Here is a 21,522-nt window from a genome sequence, read left to right on the forward strand (position 1 = left end):
AGCCTGTTGCAGGAGTTGGCATTAGCTTATTGTGGAGACACCCACTGTTAGGCAAATATTCTTGTGCAAGTGGCTTATCTATAATACTGCAGATTTTAGGAACTTCTTGAGATAATTTTTGTGACAGGCATCTGTTAGGGTTTGACATAAGTGACTCCATTTTGATACTGATAATTTCCAAAAAGTCCTCACTCCCAAGGTGATGGTATTAGGAGGTGGGACCTCTGGGAAGTAATTAGTGAAAGGGTCTTGTATTAGTTCGAACCCCAACAGCGCCGCCAACAGACAACACGAGGCAGTATGTGTGCAGGTGGGCTGAGGCTTAAAATGGCGTCCGCACCAAATGATGACAGGGCAGGGATTTTATAGTCTCCTGTAAACAGGAAGTGTCTCAGTCTGATGTAACTGCTACGTTGTACCCAGACGACCTCTCTCTCAGTCTTCGGGGGGTATGTGGCCAGCTCTCTTCCTGCTTCTGCTATCTTGCTGACGCATGCTGCTGGCGCAAGTGGCCTTGCGCCTTGGGACTGGGCCCGAGGAGGGAGGGGTCATTCATTCTCTTAAGCTTTCAGGCCCCACGGAGAATCTTTCAACTACATAATGGGTCCTGAGCCCTCATGAACTGGATCAATGCCCTCATAAAAGAGACCCCAGAGGCCAGGGGTGGTGGCTCACACCTGTAATCCCAGCACTGTGGGAGGCCAAGATGGGTGGATCACAAGGTCAGGAGTTCGAGACTAGCCTGGCCAAGATGGTGAAAGCCCGTCTCTACTAAAAATAAAAAAAAATTAGCCAGGCACAGTGGTAGGTGCCTGTAGTCCCAGCTACTCGGGAGGCTGAGGCAGGAGAATCACTTGAACCTGGGAGGCGGAGGTTGCAGTGAGCTGAGATCATGCCACTGCACTCTAGCCCGGGTGACAGAGCAAGAATCCATCTCAAAAAAAAAAAAGAAGCGACCCCAGAGACACATTTGCCTCTTCTACCATGTGAAGACTCAGTGAGAAGCTGCAGACACCAAATCTGCCAGTGTCTTGACTTGGACTTCCCAGCCTCCAGAGCTGTAAGAAATAAATGGTTATTGTTTATGAGCCATCCAGTGTATGGTATTTTGTTTTAGCAGCCCAGATGGACTAAGACATTGAATTTTTCATTCTTTTTTTTATTTTAAACAATAATTTTCCCACCACCTACAATGTGGGCTGTGCTGGGCATTATGAAGGACACAAAGATGGGGACTGGAACAGCCTGTCTACCTCCTGGAAAGGAGGCACTTTTTCTGTCCCTGAAGGCAAACAGGTGGGAAATACACAGATTATGATTGCTAAATTGACCAGAGGCTGTTGATAACCAATTGCAGTGTGCATTTTCTATGCTATGGTAGGAGAGTAGCCCACCAGAAAACTAGGCAAAACGGTGGGGGCAAAAGGAAACTTTTTATTGCTTGGAGTAAACCTGATCACATGACGTCCTTTGATAATAAAGATGATATTATTTTCCTACAGTTTCCTGACTATTATGCACTGTTTGTGTATGGGTTTTAGGAGTTGAGGTGATTTTTTTTTACACTGCATCATCCTCAATCTCCCATTCTTTGTCTCTTTTTGCCTCAGTTTTCCCAGTCCTCATTTCTTAGAGTTGAGAAGCTCAAATGATCAAGCAATAACCATTAGGACAGCATTAGGCCCTGTGGAATAAAGAGCGCCTAAATGAGAACTAACAAAGGCAATTTATTCCCAACTTACTATAGCAAAGGAACCAGCCACCCATCTCCTGCTTTTGACAGAGATTTAAAGACAGGCAGGAAAACGGGAAGGCTTCAGGGATGCCCTGATTGAGGCTGTTGGTAGGGGGAGGCTGGAACTGCACTCACCAGAAGCGGGGCTAACCATGTGATTGGTCTAGGGAGCTTATTTGGGTTTTTTGGGTTGGTCATAAATAGGAAGCAGGATGGGAGTGGGGTGGGGAGTTAGAGACGCTGCCAGTTATTGCCCAAGTCCTGATGGTTTGGGGTTGATTGCTGCAGAAGGTTGTGGGTCAGAATTCTATTGTTGTATGTCATGTGACCACTGTCTATTTGTGTATTTAGTCTCTCACACCCCTCCTCATCCTCCTCCTGGCAGGGCTGGGATAATTCTTATTTTAAACAGATTTACTTATTTTTATGTTTTAGTTTTTAGACACAGGGTCTTGCTCTGTTGCCTGGGCAGGAGTGTAGTGGCGTGATCATAGCTCACTGCAGCTTCAACCTCCTGGGCTCAAGTGATTCTTCTGCCTCAGCTTCTCGAGTGCCTGAGACTACAAACGTGCACAACCACACCCAATGAATTATTTTTTATTTCATAGGGACGGGGTCTCCCTATGATACCCAGGCTGGTCTTGAACTCCTTGGCTCAAGCGCTCCTCCCACCTCGGCCTCCCAAAGTTCTGGGATTACAGGTGTGAGCTACCACATCCGGCCTGGGATAACTCATTGTAAAACTGGTGAAGACCTGGGACCTTCCCAGTAGACAATGGGACAGAGTGATTGACAGGATGAATTCTGGAGTAGATGGCAGAAATGTACAGAGAAGTTTCCCAGAGAAAACTAACTGGCTGGAAACAGAGCCTCTCCTTTCTTCTTAGAGAGGATGAGAGTGTCACTGTCTTGGATGCCATAAATCCCCAGACCCAACCAGTCCTGCAGGACTTGGCCTTGGAATTCCAGCTGCTGCTGCTTTTTAGGAAGCCCCTGCTGGTCTTCAATCTGCTGCTTCAGACCCAGGATGAAGCTGTTGGGGTCGATGGCATAGGCGTAGCTCCTACCATCAGGATTCTTCACGAAGACCTGGATCTCGGGGGGGGTGGTCTCCAGCAGATAGATGTGAGTGTGGGAGAAGATCCCATATTTGGCTAAGGAGCACCTGCTGCTGAGAAGCTGCCTCTCACTGCCAGGAACCTGGAAGGACAGACGCTGCAGGCCAGAGTAGCCCCTGGTCCTCCGGATTTTCTCTTTAACCTTCCTTATGGGCTCATAAGGGTTCACGATGAGGTTGAAATCTGGGTAACCCCTCTGCTCCACTGTCAAATGGATGTCTCGTGCCCTCTGGAAGGGAGAGGGAGAAGGAGAGGTGTTAAGTCCACGTTTCTCTGTCTGATGTGCAAACGTTCCCTTCATCTGTCCTTATCTTTACAATAGTAGCAGCAGCAGCGGCAGCAGCAAATGTTTAGGGAGTGGTAAGCACTTTCCAGGCTGTATACTGAGCACCTTCCATACCCTTAATGCATTTTATTCTCAGAGCATCTCTATTAGTTGGTTGGTTCTACTGTTATCCCCATGTTATTGATGAGGAAACTGTTGGAGCAGGATTAGGTAATTTACTGAACACCAATCACATAGGTAGTAAGGAGCAGGGCAGATATGTGAAGTGAGGTTGGTCAGACTCCAGACTCTGTGTTCTCACCACCTCCAGAGGCTACACTCCAGGGCCTGAGAGCCCCAGGTGGCTGGAGAGCACCTGGAAAATGCTGGAGAAGGTCAGGCCTCTAGCTGATTCTTTCCAGAAGAAATATAAGCCTCGGCTGGGTGCAGTGGCTCACGCCTGTATTCCCAGCACTTTGGGAGGCCAAGGCGGGCAGATCACTTGAGGTCGGGAGTTTGAGACCAGCCTGGCCAACATGGCAAAACCCATCTCTACTAAAAAATGCAAAAATTAGCTGGGTGTGGTGGCGTATGCCTGTAGTCCCAGCTACTTGGAAGGCTGAAGTGGGAGAATCTCTTGAACACAGGAGGTGGAGGTTGCAGTGAGCTGAGATCGCACCACTGCACTCCAGCCTGGGCAACAGAGGGAGACTCTGTCTCAAAAGAAAAAAAAAAAAAGAAATATAAGCCTGGCATTGCCAAGTTTTCTGATTTGTCAAGATAACAAATATTTGCACAATGTTTCGTGTGTTTGTTTTGTTTTTTGAGACAGGGCCTTGCTCTGTCACCTCAGGCTGCAGTGCAGTGGCGCAATCTTGACCTCCCAAGCTGAAGCAATCCTCCCACCTCGGTCTCCTGAGTAGCTGGGACCACAGGTGCTTCCACCACATCTGGCTAAGTTTTGTTTTTGTTTTTTTTGAGACAGAGTCTCACTCTGTTGCCAGGCTGGAGTGCAGTGGCACGATCTGGGCTCACTGCAACCTCCGCCTCCCAGATTCAAGCGATTCTTCTGCCTCAGCCTCCCGAGTAGCTGGGACTACAGGCACATGCCACCACACCCAGCTAATTTTTGTATTTTTAGTAGAGATGAGGTTTTACCATGTTGGCCAGGATGGTTTCGATCTCTTGACCTTGTGATCTGCCCGCCTTGGCCTCCCAAAGTGCTGGGATTACAGGTGTGAGCCACCGTGCCTGGCCTGTATTTTTAGTAGAGATGGGGTTTCACCATGTTGCCTAGGCTGGTCTTGGACCCTTGGGCTCAAGGGATCCACCTGCCTCAGCCTCCCAAAGTGCTGTGATTACAGGTGTGAGCCACCACCCCCAGCCTACAATGGCTTTTATATTCAAGAAAAATCCAGAGGTGTATATTTTCCAGCCCATGTGTGGGCCTCCTCATTTGGCCGGTGGGTCCCTATTTATACTCTCTGTACCTTACTGGAGCTTCTGATTCTGCTTCTGCCTTCTGCTCCAAGCAGGTCAGTCTCCTGTTCCTGTAGACATCTTGCTCATCCCAGCCTCCCATCCTTTACCCCTCATCATCCTTTGTCCTCTGTTCTGAGTGTCTATATCTCCCCCTGGCCTTTAGGACTCATTTCAACTCCTAACTTTTTTAAGGAATCTTCTCTGGTGACTTCAGTTAACATTTATTCTGCTTCCAGACCCCCAGAGCCCCTGGTTCTGCTGCCTCTTAGCAGAGTGACCTTAGTTAATTAACCTCTCTGAGCCTCAGTTTTCTCTTCTGTAAAATGGCAATAATAGTAATGATGATAATAATAATAAAGATAGTGATAATACTCGACCTTCTTACTTTACAGAATTGCCTGTGAGGATCAACTGAGACGGACCTTGGACAAGAGCCTTGCAAACTAGAAAGTGTAATGTTAATAAAATAGATTTTTGTGATCTCTGCCTATACTATAGGTTTGGCATCACATAATATTTTTTGTTTGTTTGTTTGTTTTCAGAGTATCTTGTCTTCTCTGGTAATTCTAGCAGTTTTGTGTAAGTTTGTTTCATGGACTTGCTTCCTAACAATATAGGGTGAGTTCTTTGAGAGTGAGGGTCTTGTCTTTTTTTTTTTTTTTTTTTTTTGAGGCGGAGTTTTCCTCTTGTTGTCCAGGCTGGAGTGCAATGGCACGATCTCAGCTGACTGCAACCCCCGGCTCCCAGGTTCAAGCAATTCACCTGCCTTAGCCTCCGGAGTAGCAGGGATTACAGGCACCCGCCACCACGCACGGCTAATTTTGTATTTTTTTAGTAGAGATGGGTTTTTTCCATGTTGGCCAGGCTGGTCTTGAACTCCTGACCTCAGGTGATCCACCTGCCTTGGCCTCCCAAAGTGCTGGGATTACAGGCGTGAACCACCGCGCCTGGCCGAGCATCAGGGTCGTGTCTTATTTTTGTGCCTGTGTTGTCCCCCAGCCCACATCCCCTACCCCATCCCTGAGCACAGCACTGGCAGAGAACAGCGATTGAGCTGACTTGGCTGGACCCAACTCACGCAAAGAATGATCAGGAACACGGAATTGATTCTCCAGTAGGTTACTGGAAAAAGAAAGGAAAGGAGAACAAGAATTTGAAGGTAAGAAACCTGAGGCTCTGAGAGCCAAAGAATTTGTCCTAGTTCACAGAGCCCATGGGTGGTGCATCTGGCCCTTAAACGGCGACTCTAAAGTTCTGTTCTCTGTCGGCACGGAACTGAATGAGTAAATCCTGAGTAGTTCATCTATCATTCTGAGCTTCAAGCCCTTGACAGCCCAGAGAGGAGCCATTACCTTCACGTTCCAGCTGGAGATGGGGTTCTCCCTGTTGTCATAGCAACAGTCCTGTTTCAGGCACTGGCAGGCCCTCTGAGCGACGATGTCCCATCTGTACCCTTCCGCTACGTTGTGGGTGGGGTCGGCCGGATCCAGGATGATGGGCCTGTAACACAGGAAAAGGTTGCCCAGGCTCCTAATGGTTTGGAGGCCTTCAAGCCAGGAAAAAAACTTCTCAGCAATTATTTAGTCCAGCCACTGAGCATCGTGATGTCCACATCCCGGGGATGTTCAGGAGGGCCTCAAAACACCGCAGGGGAGTAACAGGATGGAGACAATGCTATTTCTAAGAATTCCTATCTGGGCCGGGCACGGTGGCTCACGCCTGTAATCCCAGCACTTTGGGAGGCTGAGGCGGGAGGATTGCTTGAGGTCAGGAGTTCAAGACCAGCCTGGCCAACATGGTGAAACCCTGTCTCTACTAAAAATACAAAAAATTAGCCAGGTGTGGTGGCACGCACCTGTCATCCCAGTTACTCAGGAGGCTGAGGCAGGAGAATTGCTTGAACCTAGGAGGTGGAGGTTGCAGTGAGCCAAGATCACGCCACCACCTTCCAGCCTGGGTGACCGAGTGAGACTGTCTCAAAAAAAAAAAAAAAAAAAAAAGAATTCCTCTTTGGGAGAGTGCCTTAGGTATTTGCAAGGAATTTAGGGGGAGAATGAGGCCCCAAGAGGCATGCTGGAGGAATAACAGATGCCCTTTCAGGCAGGGGGGCCCTGTACCTTCGGAGCAGGCTTTGCAAGTTTAGAGCTGCTGAATTGCTTTGGATAATAGAAACACCACCGCCACCAACTACTGACATTTATTGAAGCACAAGGCCAAATCCTATGCAGATTAACCTATTTTAATCCTTACAGCAATTCTATAAGGTAGGGACTGTTATTTTTATTGTTGTGGCTGTCCCTGATTTACAAATCTCCCTAAGTTCTTTTTTTTTTTTTTTTTTTTGAGACAGTGTCTCGCTTTGTCGCCCAGGCTGAAGTGCAGTGGTGCAACCTTGGCTCACTGCAACCTCCCCCTCCCGGGTTCAGCCAGTTCTCTGCCTCAGCCTCCCAAGTAGCTGGGATTACAGGTACCCACCACCACGCCCAGCTAATTTTTGTATTTTTAGTAGAGATGGGGTTTCACCATCTTGGCCAGGCTGGTCTTGAACTCCTGACCTCGTGATCCACCTGCCCCCACTTTCCAAAGTGCTGGGATTACAGGCATGAGCCATCATGCCCAGCCTAGATCACCCTACATTCTTACAGCCAGTAGATGGGGCTCTTACCCATCTACCTCCTCAACAGAGCAGAGGTTGGGCTTTCTATAAATATTGAATAAATATTTTAAAGAATATTGGCTTGAAGGGGATCTTGGGCTTGCTTATTAACTTGGGGTGACTGCAAGTCCATGATTAAGACCAGCTCTTTGAGCGGGGCACAGTGGCTCACGCCTGTGATCCCAGCACTTTGGGGGGCCGAGGTAGGCAGATCACTTGAGGTCAGGAGTTCAAGACCAGGCTGGCCAACATGGTGAAACCGCGTCTCTACTAAAAATACAAAAATTAGGGCATGGTGGTGGGTGCCTGTAGTCCCAGTTACTTGGTTGGCTGAGGTGGGAGGATAGCTTGAACCCAGGTGGTGGTGGTTGCAGTGAGCCAACATCGTGCCACTGAACTCCAGCCTAGGTGACAGATCAAGATTCCATATATATAAAAAAAACAAAAACAAACAAACAAACAAAGAAAAAATAGCCCTTCGTACCCCAGGGCTTGGGAGGGAGCTGCGACTTTATCTGTGTAATAGAATGTGACACAGGCTCCTGGAATGAACTGGACTTTGGGCTCCAGGCTGGCTCCTCCCAACACTGACTGCTCCCTAAAACAGTCCTGCCTGAAATTGCCAGGCTGTCCTATGGGGTGGGGTCGCTGATCTAAAGTGGCTCATTCTGTTGGCTGGCAGGTGACCCAACACACGGGGCCTGTGTTCTGTGACCAGTAATCAGACTGGTTCTCTCTGGGGTTTGGACATGGGGATGATGGAGGTCCCTTATACCTGGGAGGCAGAGGGGAGCAGGACAGGTGTGGAGAGAGAAGCAGAGGCTGAGGGGAAAAGTGCTGTGGCTCATGAGAGAGAGTGACAGAGAGGGAGTCTCAGGTCCTGATGCTTTCTCGATTTTTCTGGGCATGGTTATAATAAATCCTCTTTTCATGAGCAGACCTGGCTTTTCTTCCTTACAAAAGAGACCCAATACTACATAACAGAACACTAAATACTGTGATGTTGCTTACACAGGCCCAGAGCTTCTAACACAGGGAGTTGTCTGGGTTGGGCTTCCCCTGAAGCACATCCCCAGATAAGGATTTGGCTTATTTGGAAAGTGATCCCAGGAAGCACGAATAAGGGAGTGAGACAGTGAGACAGATAAGGGAAGGCAGACAACAAAGAGTGGGTATTGAAGTAATTACTACTGTGGTCAACTGGAGGTGATCTTTGGGAAAGAGTATGGAATGGGGCCCAGTGCGGTGGCTCACACCTGTAAGCCCAGTACTTTGGATGGCCAAGGCAGGAGCATCACCTGAGGTCGGGAGTTTGAGACCAGCCTGGCCAACATGGCAAAGCACTGTCTCTACAAAAATACAAAAATTAGCTGGGTGTGGGTGGTTGGCACCACTCAGAAGCCTAAGGGAGGGGAATCACTCGAACCCAGGAGGTGGAGGTTGCAGTGAGTGGAAATTGCGCCACTGCACTCCACCCTGGGTGACAGAGCAAAACTCTGTCTCAAAAAAAAAAAAAAAAAGAAAAAAAGGTATGGAATGAGACCCAGATTCCTTCCATCTTTTGGGTGAGGGAGCTGTGGTATTTATCCACCAACTCCCACCAGATCTGGTAGAGGGCTCTTCTCAGAGTGGGTCTGCTGGCAAAGGGATGCAGGTGCTGACAGTTGGAAGTGGAACCAACCTTCCCTAGAACAGTAAAGGCCGAGAGGATATGAATGGGACGCTGACAGCGCATGCTCCAATATAAGCATTTACTCAGCATCTGCCAGATGCTAGATATTGTGGATCCTTAACACAGATTTTCTCCAATCCTTACATCAATCCTGTATCGTAGGTTCCAGTTTACTCCTGTCTTATGGATAAGGGACTGAGGCTCATAGCAGTAGGAAAATGGCTGAGCTGGGATTTAAACTTGAGTCTCCAAGATTCTTTCCATTTTCCCATCCTAGCTCCTACAAAGAACTGAAATGGTCTTCAGAGAGCAAGAGGGCCAAGCTAAGGTGGAGGGTGGCTTAGGAAACAAGGAACAGGCTTATACCCGCCCCATGGCCCCCCAATGACTTTGATAAGCCACCAACTTGAGATGCCAGCTGTGTTGGTGTGGGAGGTCAATGCTCAACTACGGTGGCAGCCTTACTGCTTAATACAGCGAATCCATAAAACTCTATGCCACGCTACGCTAGCCCATCGCTCTTTTTTTCTGTAAGATTTGGTGGGCAAACAGTGGTCCAGTACCTCTCTTTTTTGAGCTGTTTTCTGACACAATCCTCAATGATTGCATTGTGGAGTGTGTAGTACTTGGTCCAGTAGATACAGATGACTTCATACTCCAAGAGCAGGTCCATCACAGTGGTGAAGCCTTCGTCCAACATGAAATTCTCGTCTTCTTCAGTACCCATTTCCCAGGCATAGATGGTTAGAAGTTCAAGAGCGTAGAGAGGGGGCAGATTGGCCCTGGGGGACCTGGCTTTCACATACTGTTGAAAGAGATGGGAAGACAGAGAGGGAGAGACCCTAAGATTCTGTGTAAGGATGGCGTTGGACCAGAAGCTGAGAAATCCAAGTTCTAGTCCTGGCTCTGCTGCCTACTGGCTGTGTGACCTTGGCCATGTCACATTCCATCTCTAGACATAGGTTTCACCATTTTAGAACTAAAGGGCTGAGTTAGTCCATTGGGCTTCAATATGTGCTTGACAGATGTAACTCCTGGAATGAAGTTATGAACAGGTGTGAGCAGATTGTGCTCGGTCACAAACATCCAAGCCTAAGCAGTCCCATTTAAATCTATTTTAGTGTATTGAGCTTCTGAGAAATATTTCTTTAAAGAAAGGAAAGGTTTCCTTAGATAGAGGGAAAAAATGGTAATAGGTGAGATTCTGTAGTGAAGATTGGGGTTACCTCTCTAGCAGACGTTCTTTCCTTCCCCATTGCATAGTAGCCATGATGTTTGGAAGGGGTTGACCCCCACCCGCAGCTCCAGGATGAGCCCTGACTGGCACAGGCCTATCAGCATAAACCTTTCCCGCTTGCAAGTGATTGCTTCAAGAGAAGGCATGCGATCTAAGTTGGCTCAACTAGAGTAAAGCCTAGTTCTTTTGTTCAGTGGTTGAAAGAAGAGAAGTCCTCCCATGTGTGAATATGAGGGCAGGAACAGTTGTGGCCATTTTGCCACCAAGAGGGAAACAAGCCAAAGGACCAAGCTGACATATAGAGGAATGAGAAGCTGAGAGAATTCCAGAGAAACAGAGCCAGTGCCCTCACCAGTGCCTGAAGCTCCCCCGTCCCCCGTACTGTTTAGGGGTTTTCATACATGAGCTGATAATTCCCTTTATTGTTTAAGCCAGTTTGAGTTGGTTTTTGTGTTTTTCTCTTACTTGCAAAAGGAAGCATCTTAACTGACACGGGTCACTTCCTGTGTTAAGAATCTCACTGAGGTCGGGCGCAGTGGCTCCTGCCTGTAATCCCAGCACCTTGGGAGGCCGAGGCGGGTGGATCACTTGAGGCCAGGAGTTCGAGACCAGCCTGGCCAACATGGTGAAACCCTGTCTCTACTAAAAATACAAAAATTAGCCAGGAGTGGTGGCAGGTGCCTGTAATCCCAGCTACTTGGGAGGCTGAGGCGGGAGAATCACTTGAACCCAGGAGGAGGAGGTTGCAGTGAACCAAGATCATGCCACTGCACTCCAGCCTGGGCAAGAGTGAGAACTAGTCTCAAAAAAAAAAAAAAAAAAAAAATTCACTGATACATTGATATTTAGCCAGAAAGTGAAAATTTTGGTCAAATATTCAGTAGTTTGATTTGTGGAAGTAAAACTGACGTGTTTTCCTATGGCCATCATATATGAATATTAGCTCACATCCCAAAGTCAGAGGAAAAAAAAAAAGCTATAACACTTTGGCCTTGAAACAAACACAGAATCATCTTGTATAATTCTCATCTCCCAAATAAATGAAACCTTGGGCCTTTCCTACAGGTCACTGACTTACTAACAAAAAAACTTTATCCCTGACTTTAGAAATTCAATTTTGAATTAAAATTTATTTATAAGGCTGGGCTCAGTGGCTCACGCCTGTAATCCCAGCATGTTGGGAGGCCAAGGCCGGCGGATCACAAGGTCAGGAGATCGAGACCATCCTGGCTAACACGGTGAAACCCCGTCTCTACTAAAAATATAAAAAATTAGCTGGGCATGGTGGCGGGCACCTGTAGTCCCAGCTACTCGGGAGGCTAAGGCAGGAGAATGGCGTGAACCCAGGAGGCGGAGCTTGCAGTGAGCTGAGATTGCGCCACTGCACTCCAGCCTGGGCGACAGAGCAAGACTCCGTCTCAAAAAAAAAAAAATTATAAGTTAATTAATTTGTTTTGTAACTTTTTGCGAATTCATCCTTAACACTCAATTTTGTAAACCATAACTAATAACATTATAATTTTGTTAGAAATTTAAACTCATGGTAATATAACTTATTTTCTTCAATATTAGTGAAATGTTACATTCTTAAAACTTAGATGATATATAAAATGTAGGATGCCTGTAATCAGTAAGATGTAAGCCTTAGTGAATGGATTAAAAAAAACCCAGCTCAACTTACTTCACCTCCTGGGCTCAAGTGATCCTTCCTCATCAGCCTCCCGAGCAGCTGAGACTACAGGAACCCACCACCACCCCCAGCTAATTTTTGTATTTTTGTATTTTTTGTAGAGACAGGGTTTCACTATGTTGCTCAGGCTGGTCTTATCCCTTGGGCTCAAGTGATCCTCCTAGCTCAGCCTCCTAAAGTGCTGAAATTACAGGTGTGAGCTACCACATTTGGCCAGTAATTGTTTTTTCTTTAAATCCCTGTTACATTTTATTTTATTTTTATCTTATTTTTTGAGACAGAGTCTCGCTCTCTTGCCCAGGCTGGAGTGCAGTGGTGCCATCTCGGCTCACTGCAAGCTCCGCCTCCCGGGTTCAAACCATTCTCCTGCCTCAGCCTCCCAAGCAGCTGGGACTACAGGCACCCGCCATCACGCCTGGCTATTTTTTTGTATTTTTAGTAGAGATGGGGTTTCACTGTGTTAGCCAGGCTAGTCTTGAACTCCTGACCTCAAGCGATCCTCCCGCCTCAGCCTCCCAAAGTGCTGGGATTACAGGCGTGCGCCGTCGTGCCCAGCCTATTTTATTTTTATTGGATCGAATCTTTCCTTCTGCTGTCTGATTCCCTTGTAACTTCTCTGCAAGTTTTATATAATAAATGATTTTTGTCTCTGAGTTCTGTTTTGCAGTTGGAGTTTCCATTATCTCGGGGGAAGATTTTGTTTCCAAAATTGACTGAGCTGCTACTTGAGAAATGTCCCTGAGGGCTGTTTAAAGAAATCCTTCCTCTTGTTAGTCCTTAACCTGCTGTGACGAATGGCCACAGTACCCGGCGAAGTTGACATCTGCCAGGCCTAGACTGTAACTGAAGGGTAACAAGAACTTGTGGGGTGGGTGTGGTGGCTCGTGCCTGTAATCCCAGCACTTTGGGAGGCCAAGGTGGGAGGATCACTTGAGACCACTTCGAAACCAGGCTGGTCAACATAGTGAGACCCTGTCTTTACAAAAGAAAAATAAAAAAATTAGCTGGGCATGGTTGTGCATGCCTGTAGTCCCGGTTACTTAGGAAGCTAAGGTGGGAAGATCGCTTGAGCCAGGGAGGTCTTGATCCAGGGAGGTGGAGGCTACAGTGAGTGGTGATCACACCACCGCACTACAGCCTGGGCAACAAAGCAAGATCCTGTCTCAAAAAAATAATAATAAAATAAAATAAAAATAACTAATTTACTGAAATACTGTAAAGTACCTATTTTTCTCCTTCCTTCTCTGTTTCTTTCTCCTCTTCCTCCTCCTGTTCTCCTTTTCCACCTTCTTCACTGACGGTTTCATTTTACATTTCAAAAGACTAGCATTCTCTCGCTCTCTACCTGCTTCCATTTCCCCTGGGTGCAGTTTCCTGAGATGAAAATCAGGCCCTGCCTTTCCTCCCCACCCTCTTCCCTCTCCTTGCCCCCGCCATCCTGGCAGCCCCCTCACCTGCTGGTACCAGTGTTTCACCAGGCGCAGGAGGCTCTTCAGCTTAGTTGGCCGATGTTTCACGAAATTTCTCTGCAGCTCGCTGAAGGAAGGGGAGAAATTTCCAGGGCCACCGCAGGCCTCGATCAGGCTCACATAGACCTCAGGGGGTGGCTGGGAGTTGGGAAGAGAAGGCCCTGAGGAGTGAGGGAGCAAAGGGAGAGTTTGGGGATTGAGGAAGCCGGAGGGTGGTAAATAGTATTTCGGGGAGAGCTTGCCTTTACATTGGAATTATCCCTCCAGGGACACTTGAGACCTCATATCTTCAGAAACCAAAGGTTTGCCTTGTCTAATTGTCCTTTTTGTGAAATTCTTACTCTGGAGAACCAACCTTGGGCCTTCCATGCATCAGGCCCCTCCCTGGATGTCCTCAATGTCCCTCATTTTCTTTAATGTCTGTTTTGGATCTCTTTCAATACTCATAGGGAGGCCGGGTGCGGTGGCTCAAGCCTGTAATCCCAGCACTTTGGGAGGCCGAGGCGGGTGGATTACCTGAGGTTAGGAGTTTGAAATCAGCCTGGCCAACATGGTGAAACCCTATCTCTACTAAAAATAGAAAAATTAGCCAGGCATGGCATGGTGGTGGGCTGTAATCCCAGCTACTCAGGAGGCTGAGGTTGGAGAATCACTTGAACCCTGGAGGTGGAGGTTGCAATGAGCTGAGATCACGCCACTGCACTCCAGCCTGGGCGACAGAGCGAGAGTCTGTCTCAAAATATATATATATGTATGTGTATATATATATATATATATATGGAGAACCAGTTCCATGGTACACATCACTGAGACATCCCAGCACTCTCTTCCTTGCTAAAATCAGATCCTGTCTCTTATACCTTTTCCAAAGAGCAACTCCATGCCGCCAGCCACTACAGCTGATAGGAGTTAGCACATGAGATGAAACCTCTAGGATCTGGGCTTGCAGCATGTAGGTTTTACTTCAAACACCTAGGAGTCTGCCCGAGGACAAACAACAGGGGCCAGTGAGTTAGTGCTCCCAAAGCAGCCCCCAACCAGTGACGGCTGGGAAGCTGGTGAGTAAGCACGCCAGTGTCCCACTTGGGATCCCGAAGAGGCTCGCTCCATAATGGGACTGCGAATTCTCCCAGGACATGAAGCTCAGGGTGGTGACTTGCCCACGGATGCACACGTTGTATTGAATTCTTGCCTTTCCCATCTCAATTCCATACTTCCCTACCGGTGTTTCCTGGGATGAATACCCAAATAAACTGCTTGTCCTCACATCCATGTCTTAGGATCTGCTTCTATAAAACGCAGTGACAGACCCCCACTCCCACTTTTAGCTCCTTCCCCTCACTGGGTGTCAGAGCCTCCTGAATGTTCTTTCCCCAGAAAGTCACTTCCTGAGCACCCTTTCTGTGTTTACCCAGGCCAACCCATTCTTTTTCTCTGAGCACTTACACCATTTGCAATCATGGTTTTGTTTTGTTTTTGTGTGTGTGTGTGTGTTTTTTTTTGAGACGGAGTCTTGCTCTGTTGCCCAGGCTGGAGTGCAATGGCACGATCTTGGCTCACTGCAACCTCCACCTCCTGGGTTCAAGTGATTCTCTGCCTCAGCCTCCTGAGTAGCTGGGATTACAGGCACCCACCACCACACCCAGCTAATTTTTTGTATTTTTAGTAAAGACGGTGTTTCACCATCTTGGCCAGGCTGGTCTTAAACTCCTGACCTCATGATCCACCTGCCTCGGCCTCCCAAAGTGCTGGGATTACAGGCGTGAGCCACCATGCCCAGGCTGCAATCTTGTATTTATCTCTGCAATTCTTTGGTCAATTTCTGTATTCCAAGTTGAGTGATATGATAGCCAGAGTTGGGTTAATCCTGTGCACTGCAATAACCCAGCCCCAAGCATAGGACACAGATGGAATGAATAAATGTGGGTGTGTGCACGTGCCCATGAGTAAAGGTGAGACACTGGGAAGTTTCCTGGGGCGGGCAAGTGTGTGAGTCAGGTGAGCTTCCCCTCCCCTTACCCAGGGCTCTGTAGGCAGGCACAATGGTGACCGTGATGGGCTCCGCAGTCCCCCTGGTCTGGATGGTGAAGACGAGAGCATCGGGGACCCTCTGCTCCACCCTCAGGTCCTCGAGTCCGAGGTCCAGCAGGTCCTGGCTTTGGCACATGGTTTTCCATATCAGCCTCAGAACATCTTGGTGATGCTTGGCTGCCTCCTGGAAGCTGTGGAAACAGCTCAGAAACGCCACCAGCTCCACCTCTCTGGTGCTCCTGAGAATCGTGCCATTCCCGAAGGAGCCCACCTGCAGAACACAGAGCCCCATCACCCTGAGGCCCACTGCCATGTGCCAGGCAACCCCTGCGGCACTTCACATGCACTGTCTCACTGAAAGCTCACCACCACTGAGGGATGGGTTGTGGGTAGTACTAATACCCACACTTTACAGGTGAGACAACTGAGATGTCTGGAGGATCTCGAGACATGGGATCGAGAAATGGGGCAGCCCGAAAAAGATCTTGACTCTTCCCTGTTTCTTAGCTGGGTAAACATTCTGACTCCTAAGACCTTCATCTCTAAAATGAAAGCAATGGCAGAACATGAGTCACTGGGCTACTGGGAGGATCAGATGAAATAATGTATGCCAAGGGTTTGGTGGGGTGCCTGGCACACAGGAAGTCAGCAACACATTTGTCTTTCTCCTCATTAGTCACTTGTCCCAGGTCTCGCAGTTTGCACCCCTCAGAGCCCAGCCTCTTTTTTTTTTTTTTTTTTTTTGAGACAGGGTTTCACTCCTGTTGCCCAGGCTGGACTGCAGTGACGTGATCTTGGCTCAAGCGATCCTCCCACCTCAGCCTCCCAAGTAGCTAGGACTACAGGCCTGCACCACCATGCCTGGCTAATTTTTGTATTGTTTGTAGTGACAGGGTTTTGGCATGTCGCCCAGGCTGGTCTCGAACTCCTGGACTCAAGCGATTTGCCCCCTTGGCCTCCCCAAATGCCCAGCTTCTTATCTACTACACTGCATTGCTTCTGAGACCCAGTCTTCTTATCCACAGAGTAAGGCCAACTCCAGAGGAATGGTAGCATCTACTCCGTAGGGTTGTTTGAGGATTCTGGGGGTGGTGGTGGGGCTGAATAATTTCATGACATTATAAAGCAAGGAGCAAGTTTGCCTGGTAGATTTAAGAGCCATAGGCTGTGAAATGGAGCAGTCTGAAAAAGATCTTGACTCTTCCCTGTTTCTTAGCTGGGTAAACATTCTGACTCCTAAGACCCTCATCTGTAAAATGAAAGTAATGGCGAAACATGAGTCACTGGGCTACTGGGAGGATCAGATGAAATAATGTATGCCAAGCGTTTGGTGGGGTGCCTGGCACACAGGAAGTCAGCAACACATTTCTCTTTCTCCTCATTATCCAGCTGACTTAGACAATCCCTTCTGCTGCCAGGGGGGTCAGTTTTCCCATTAGTAATGGAAAGAGGTGGAGAAGGGATGTTTTGATGTTTCCAGATTCTAGATGAGCTCTCCAGGGCCTGTTGCCTCTGGTATGCAAAGCCCCACAACTCTCTGGCCTCCTCTCCTTCTCATTCTGTGTCGGGAGGTGGAATTGCCAGGGAGGCATCAGACTCCCAGTAGGCTACTTTTCCTGGTGGATGGAGTCAGATTCCAGCTGTTGCCAGATGATATAACACGCCCTGTGTGACATGAGCATGGATGCTGGATGACATGAGCATGCCCTGTGTCTGGCACCACTGAGAGCCCTGTATACATATTATTCCTTTTAATCTTTACTTCCCAGCCAGGCATGATGGCTCATGCCTGTAATCTCGGCACTTTGGGAGGCCAAGGTGCGTGGATCATGAGGTCAGGAGTTCGAGACCAGCCTGGCCAACATGGTGAAACCCCATCTCTACTAAAAATACAAAAATTAGCCAGGTGTGGTTGTGTGCGCCTGTAATCCAAGCTACTGGGGAGGCTGAGGCAGGAGAATCGCTTGAACCCAGGAGGCAGAGGTTGTGGTGAGCTGAGATCTCGCCACTACACTCCAGCCTGGGCTACACAGCGAGACTCCATCTAAAAAAACAAAACAAAACAAAACAAAACAAAAAACCCTTCACTTCCTGTATTGAGGTGGGTACTAGGAGAATTATCTCCAATGTACAGATGAGAAGACTGAGGCAATGAGGAGCTTGCCATGGTCTCCCAGCCAGGAGGCAGCGGAGTCAGAGAAAGGCCAGAACTCAAGTAGTGGGTGGTTCTTCTGCCTCTTTCTTCCTCGTGACCCAAGGCTGTGAGCCAGGCCCTGCTTCCCAGGGACCATGGGCATTCAGACCCAGCACCTCCACCCCCTGGGAGAGGGTTGGAGATGGCACCCTGTGTGTGAATGAAGGACCCATTTCCCCCAAAGGCCAGTCTAGACTTCCCTTTCTTTTTGAGACAGAGTCTTGCTCTGTTGCTCAGGCTGGAGTGCAATGGCACGATTTTCACTCACTGAAGCCTCGACCTCCTGGGCTTAAGCAATCCTCCCACCTCAGCCTCCTGAGTAGCTGGAACTACAGGCATGCACCACCATGCTCAGCTAATTTTTTATATATTTTTTGTAGAGTCGGGGGTCTCACCATTTTGCCCAGGCTGGTCTCGAATTCCTGGGCTCAAGCAATCCTCCCACCTCGGCCTCCCAAAGTGCTGGGATTACAGGCGTGAGTCACTGCGCCTGGCGTAGACTTCCCTTTCTGCCTTTCCCACTGGTAAGATCCAGGCAGAGAGAAAAGAACACATCCAGAACAGGCTTCCTAATTTGCTTCGGTTTTAAACCTATTTAAGCACAATTCATTTGAAGACAAGTGTTCCCTTGTGTGGACCAGCTCCGCTCACTAGATTTTCAGAGGGTGGGGAAAGTGAGGGTTTAGACTCTAAATAAGATATATGATTCCTCGTTAGTCATGGCTCACTGGGGATTGCTACCATTTAGTAGTTTCAAGAGGAAAAGTGGCTATGATGTGCAGGAAGAATTTGAGGCTTGGGTGAATAGCATTTCCTGCTGTAAAAACTCATTCTTGGCCGGGCGTGGTGGTTCACACCTGTAATCCCAGCATCTGGGGAGGCCGAGGTGGGTGGATCACTTGAGGTCAGGAGTTTGAGACCAGCCTGGCCAACATGGTGAAACCCAGTCTCTACTAAAAATGCAAAGATTAGCCGGGCATCGTGGAACACACACACACATACACACACACACACACACACACAATAAACTTATTCTTGTAGCATCCTCCTCTTACCAGACATTCCTTATTCCCTCCACTTTATTCTCAAGGTTGTTGGGGAGGGGGTGGTCTGGGAGGGTCTACCAGAGTCAGACTTGAGTCCCAGGCCCAGAAGAAAGCTTGGCAAGAATTATAATGATGCTTCTGTTTCTGAGCATTTATCATGCATGAATCATTCAGCCTGCATTGCACCACTGGCTTGGTGAGGGAGAGATGATGATGATGCCCTAATCACAGATGAGAAGATTGTGGGTTTGAGAAATAAGAGTGGGAAGGTCAAAACCACACAGCTGGTAAAGGAAGAAGCAAAGAGTCTGTCTAATATCAAAATTTGTGGTTTCTCACTTGTAAATTGTATGGCCTCAGGCTTCGTATGCTGGGGATAGGTGCGAAGAACGGATAGGGGCCCAGGGCTTCTAGATCCCTCTGTGAGTTGGTTGCCCCTAGAGAGAGAACTTGAGCACTGGGCCGGGAGTCAGGGGTCCTAATTCTAGTCTTGCCTTTGCCACCAACTCACTGTGTGACCTTGGGGTATCTCTCACCCTCTCTGTGCCTCAGTTTACTTAATTATTTAAGTGAGTCATTGGTGAGACTGTCTGATTCTCCAAAGTCTTTCTAGCTCTGACCCTCTTGAATTTTGATCTTAGCTAGCACAGGAGGTGGCATGAAACAGCTGGAGGAAGGGCTTGGGGAAAAATCTCAGTGAGGGGGACTTGGGTCCCTTGAGTCAAGTTCAAATCCCAACTTCAGCATTGTGTGACCTTGGGCAAGTCACCTCACCTCTCTGAGCCTCCATTAAAAAGTCATTTTAGGCTGGGTGCAGTGGCTCACTGTAATCCCAGCGCTTTGGGAGGCCGAGGAGGGCAGATCATGAGGTCAGGAGATCGAGACCATCCTAGCCAACATGGTGAAACGCTGTCTCTACTAAAATACAAAAAAAATTATCCAGGTGTGGTGGTGGGCGCTTGTTGTCCCAGCTACTTGGGAGACTGAGGCAGGGGAATTGCTTGAACCAGGGAGGTGGAGGTTGCAGTGAGCTGAGATTGTGCCACTGCACTCCAGCCTGGCAACAGAGCAAGACTCCGTCTCAAAAAAAAAAAAAAAAAAATCATTTTATTGGCCGGCAAGACATGGTGGCTCACACCTGTAATCCCAGCACTTTGGGAGGCCAAGGTGGGCATATTCTTGATCCCAGGAGTTCGAGACCAACATGGGCAACATTGGTGAAACCCTATCTCTGCAAAAAATACAAAAATTAGCTGAGCATGGTGATGCATGCGTGTAATCCCAAGCTATTTAGGAGGCTGAGGATCACCTGAGTCCAGTTAGACTGAGGCTACAGTGAGTGGTGATTGTGCCACTGCACTCCAGCCTGGGTGACAGAGCGAGACCCTGTCTCAAAAAAAAAAAAAAAAAAAAAGTCATTTTATTATCAAAAAGTTAAAACATATAGAAAAATAGATGATACAACTAACACTCATATACCCAACTAGTTGATTCAACAAGTCTAAATTCCTGGCTACATTTGCTTAATCTAAGCCACGTTAAAGTAAATTATAGGCACCAAGGAACTTTGTCCCTAAAATACTTCAGTGTTCGTGTCCAAACAAAAGAGAACATTCTGATAACCACAAAACTACTGTTACACCTAACAAAATCAACAGTGATTTCCTATATCAGATATATATACTATCTGATATCTAGGCCAGTTGTCCCTAAACTGTATTTTACAGATGGTTCATTCACACCAGGATCCAACCAAGGACCTCGCATTGTGTTGGTTCTGAGCCTCCATCTGCTAATCTGTAAACTGGGAAAAGAATAGCACCTATCTCACAGAGTGCAAGAATTAGAGATAGTGTATGTTAAGAGGTTAGGCCAGTGAGCCCCCAAATGTGAGCTATTACTACTAGACTGATTCTACTCAAGGCAGTGGTGCAGTGGGGTGTAGACAGCTAGGTGGGATGGGGTATTCTGAGATGTCATCAGCATGGGCTACGGATAAGGAGGACAGGGGTCCCCAGCATCCTCAGGGACGTGGACTCTGATACTGGGTTTTGTCTTGCGTGGGGGCTGGAGGAGCCCAGTCTTACCTTGATTACCTTCAGCACCTGCACATGCTGGTCCAGCCCACGCTTCCCCTGGAAATGCTCCTGCCTCAGAAACTCCTCCACTGTCCGCACAGCGTCTAGCACCTCTTCCTTCCACTCCCGGTGGGGCTGCAGCCACTGAGCCACGAAGGAGTCCAGCCTGGAGGCTGGTGTGCTATACAGTTCCTGCATCAGTGCCATCTCTGTCCTGAGAGTACCGCTGCTGGGCAGATATAGCCAGGCTCCTACCCAGCTCCCTGGCACACACCTCCTTTTTTAAGGTAGCTCCTCCTCAGCTGCCCTCTAGCGCTCTGTGGGATGAAGGACTCTAGCAGAGAGGAAACCAGGTGTGATGGGCTGACTCCGGGTCCCCCTTCTTGGAGACCCCCTTGCTGCAGTAGGGGCACAGGAGGACTCTGGGCTGAGGCTGGAATATCTGGGGCCACCTTAACAGGTCGGCCGTCTAGTCAATCTCTCTGCCATCAGTTTCGATTCTCAACTTTTAGAGTTCCCTTTTATGACGTTGGGAAACTGAAATTGGATAGTGTTTGACCCCAGAGGAGGCAACTTACCCAGTAGGTTGGGGTTGGATAGTTGTTAGTCAATTCAACTGCTTAAATCTGCCTAAGGAAATTGAGGCTTGGGAACGGAAGGGACTCACTCACGTTCAGGTGGTGGAGTGAGAATCTGGAGCCCAAGAGAACAGACTGGGAATTCTACCTGTGCCAGACTCTAGCCTCTCTGACCCTCACTATTCATATTCATAGAGTGGGTTTTTTGTTTTTTTGTTTTTTTTTTTTTTGGCCGGGTCTTGCTCTGTTGCCCAGGCTGGAGTGCAGTGGT

General features: G+C 48.2%; 1 protein-coding gene across 2 annotated transcripts; it reads right to left on the reverse strand.

The window, feature by feature from the left end:
* Positions 1-2,316: 2,316 nt before the first annotated feature.
* OASL (2'-5'-oligoadenylate synthetase like) lies at positions 2,317-21,159 on the reverse strand. 2 transcript variants are annotated; one of them, XM_054445170.2, is made up of 6 exons: positions 20,683-21,156; positions 15,344-15,626; positions 13,310-13,485; positions 9,492-9,733; positions 5,953-6,100; positions 2,317-3,082 (listed from the first exon to the last, which is right to left on the reverse strand). In XM_054445170.2, exons 1-6 carry the CDS (start codon positions 20,878-20,880, stop codon positions 2,585-2,587), a joined length of 1,545 nt encoding a protein of 514 aa, XP_054301145.1. In that variant the 5' UTR covers positions 20,881-21,156; the 3' UTR covers positions 2,317-2,584. The 2 variants fall into 2 exon arrangements, with proteins under 2 accessions (XP_054301145.1, XP_054301146.1); XM_054445171.2 differs by lacking the exons at positions 2,317-3,082; positions 9,492-9,733 and having other exon boundaries at positions 5,959-6,100; positions 20,683-21,159.
* Positions 21,160-21,522: the final 363 nt, after the last annotated feature.

Source organism: Pongo pygmaeus, chromosome 10 (genome assembly GCF_028885625.2).
Source record: "Pongo pygmaeus isolate AG05252 chromosome 10, NHGRI_mPonPyg2-v2.0_pri, whole genome shotgun sequence".
Classification (NCBI taxonomy): domain Eukaryota; kingdom Metazoa; phylum Chordata; class Mammalia; order Primates; family Hominidae; genus Pongo; species Pongo pygmaeus.

Bases quoted from the DNA above. Each gene is read 5' to 3' on its own strand.
- OASL (XM_054445170.2), bottom strand. From the start codon at position 20,880: ATGGCACTGATGCAGGAACTGTATAGCACACCAGCCTCCAGGCTGGAC. The intron at 6,101-9,491 runs GTACTGGACCAC...CCTGTGTTACAG, and splicing joins AAACAGCTCAAAAAAGAGAG to GCCCATCATCCTGGATCCGG. The intron at 3,083-5,952 runs GTAATGGCTCCT...TCTCCCTTCCAG, and splicing joins TCTCCAGCTGGAACGTGAAG to AGGGCACGAGACATCCATTT.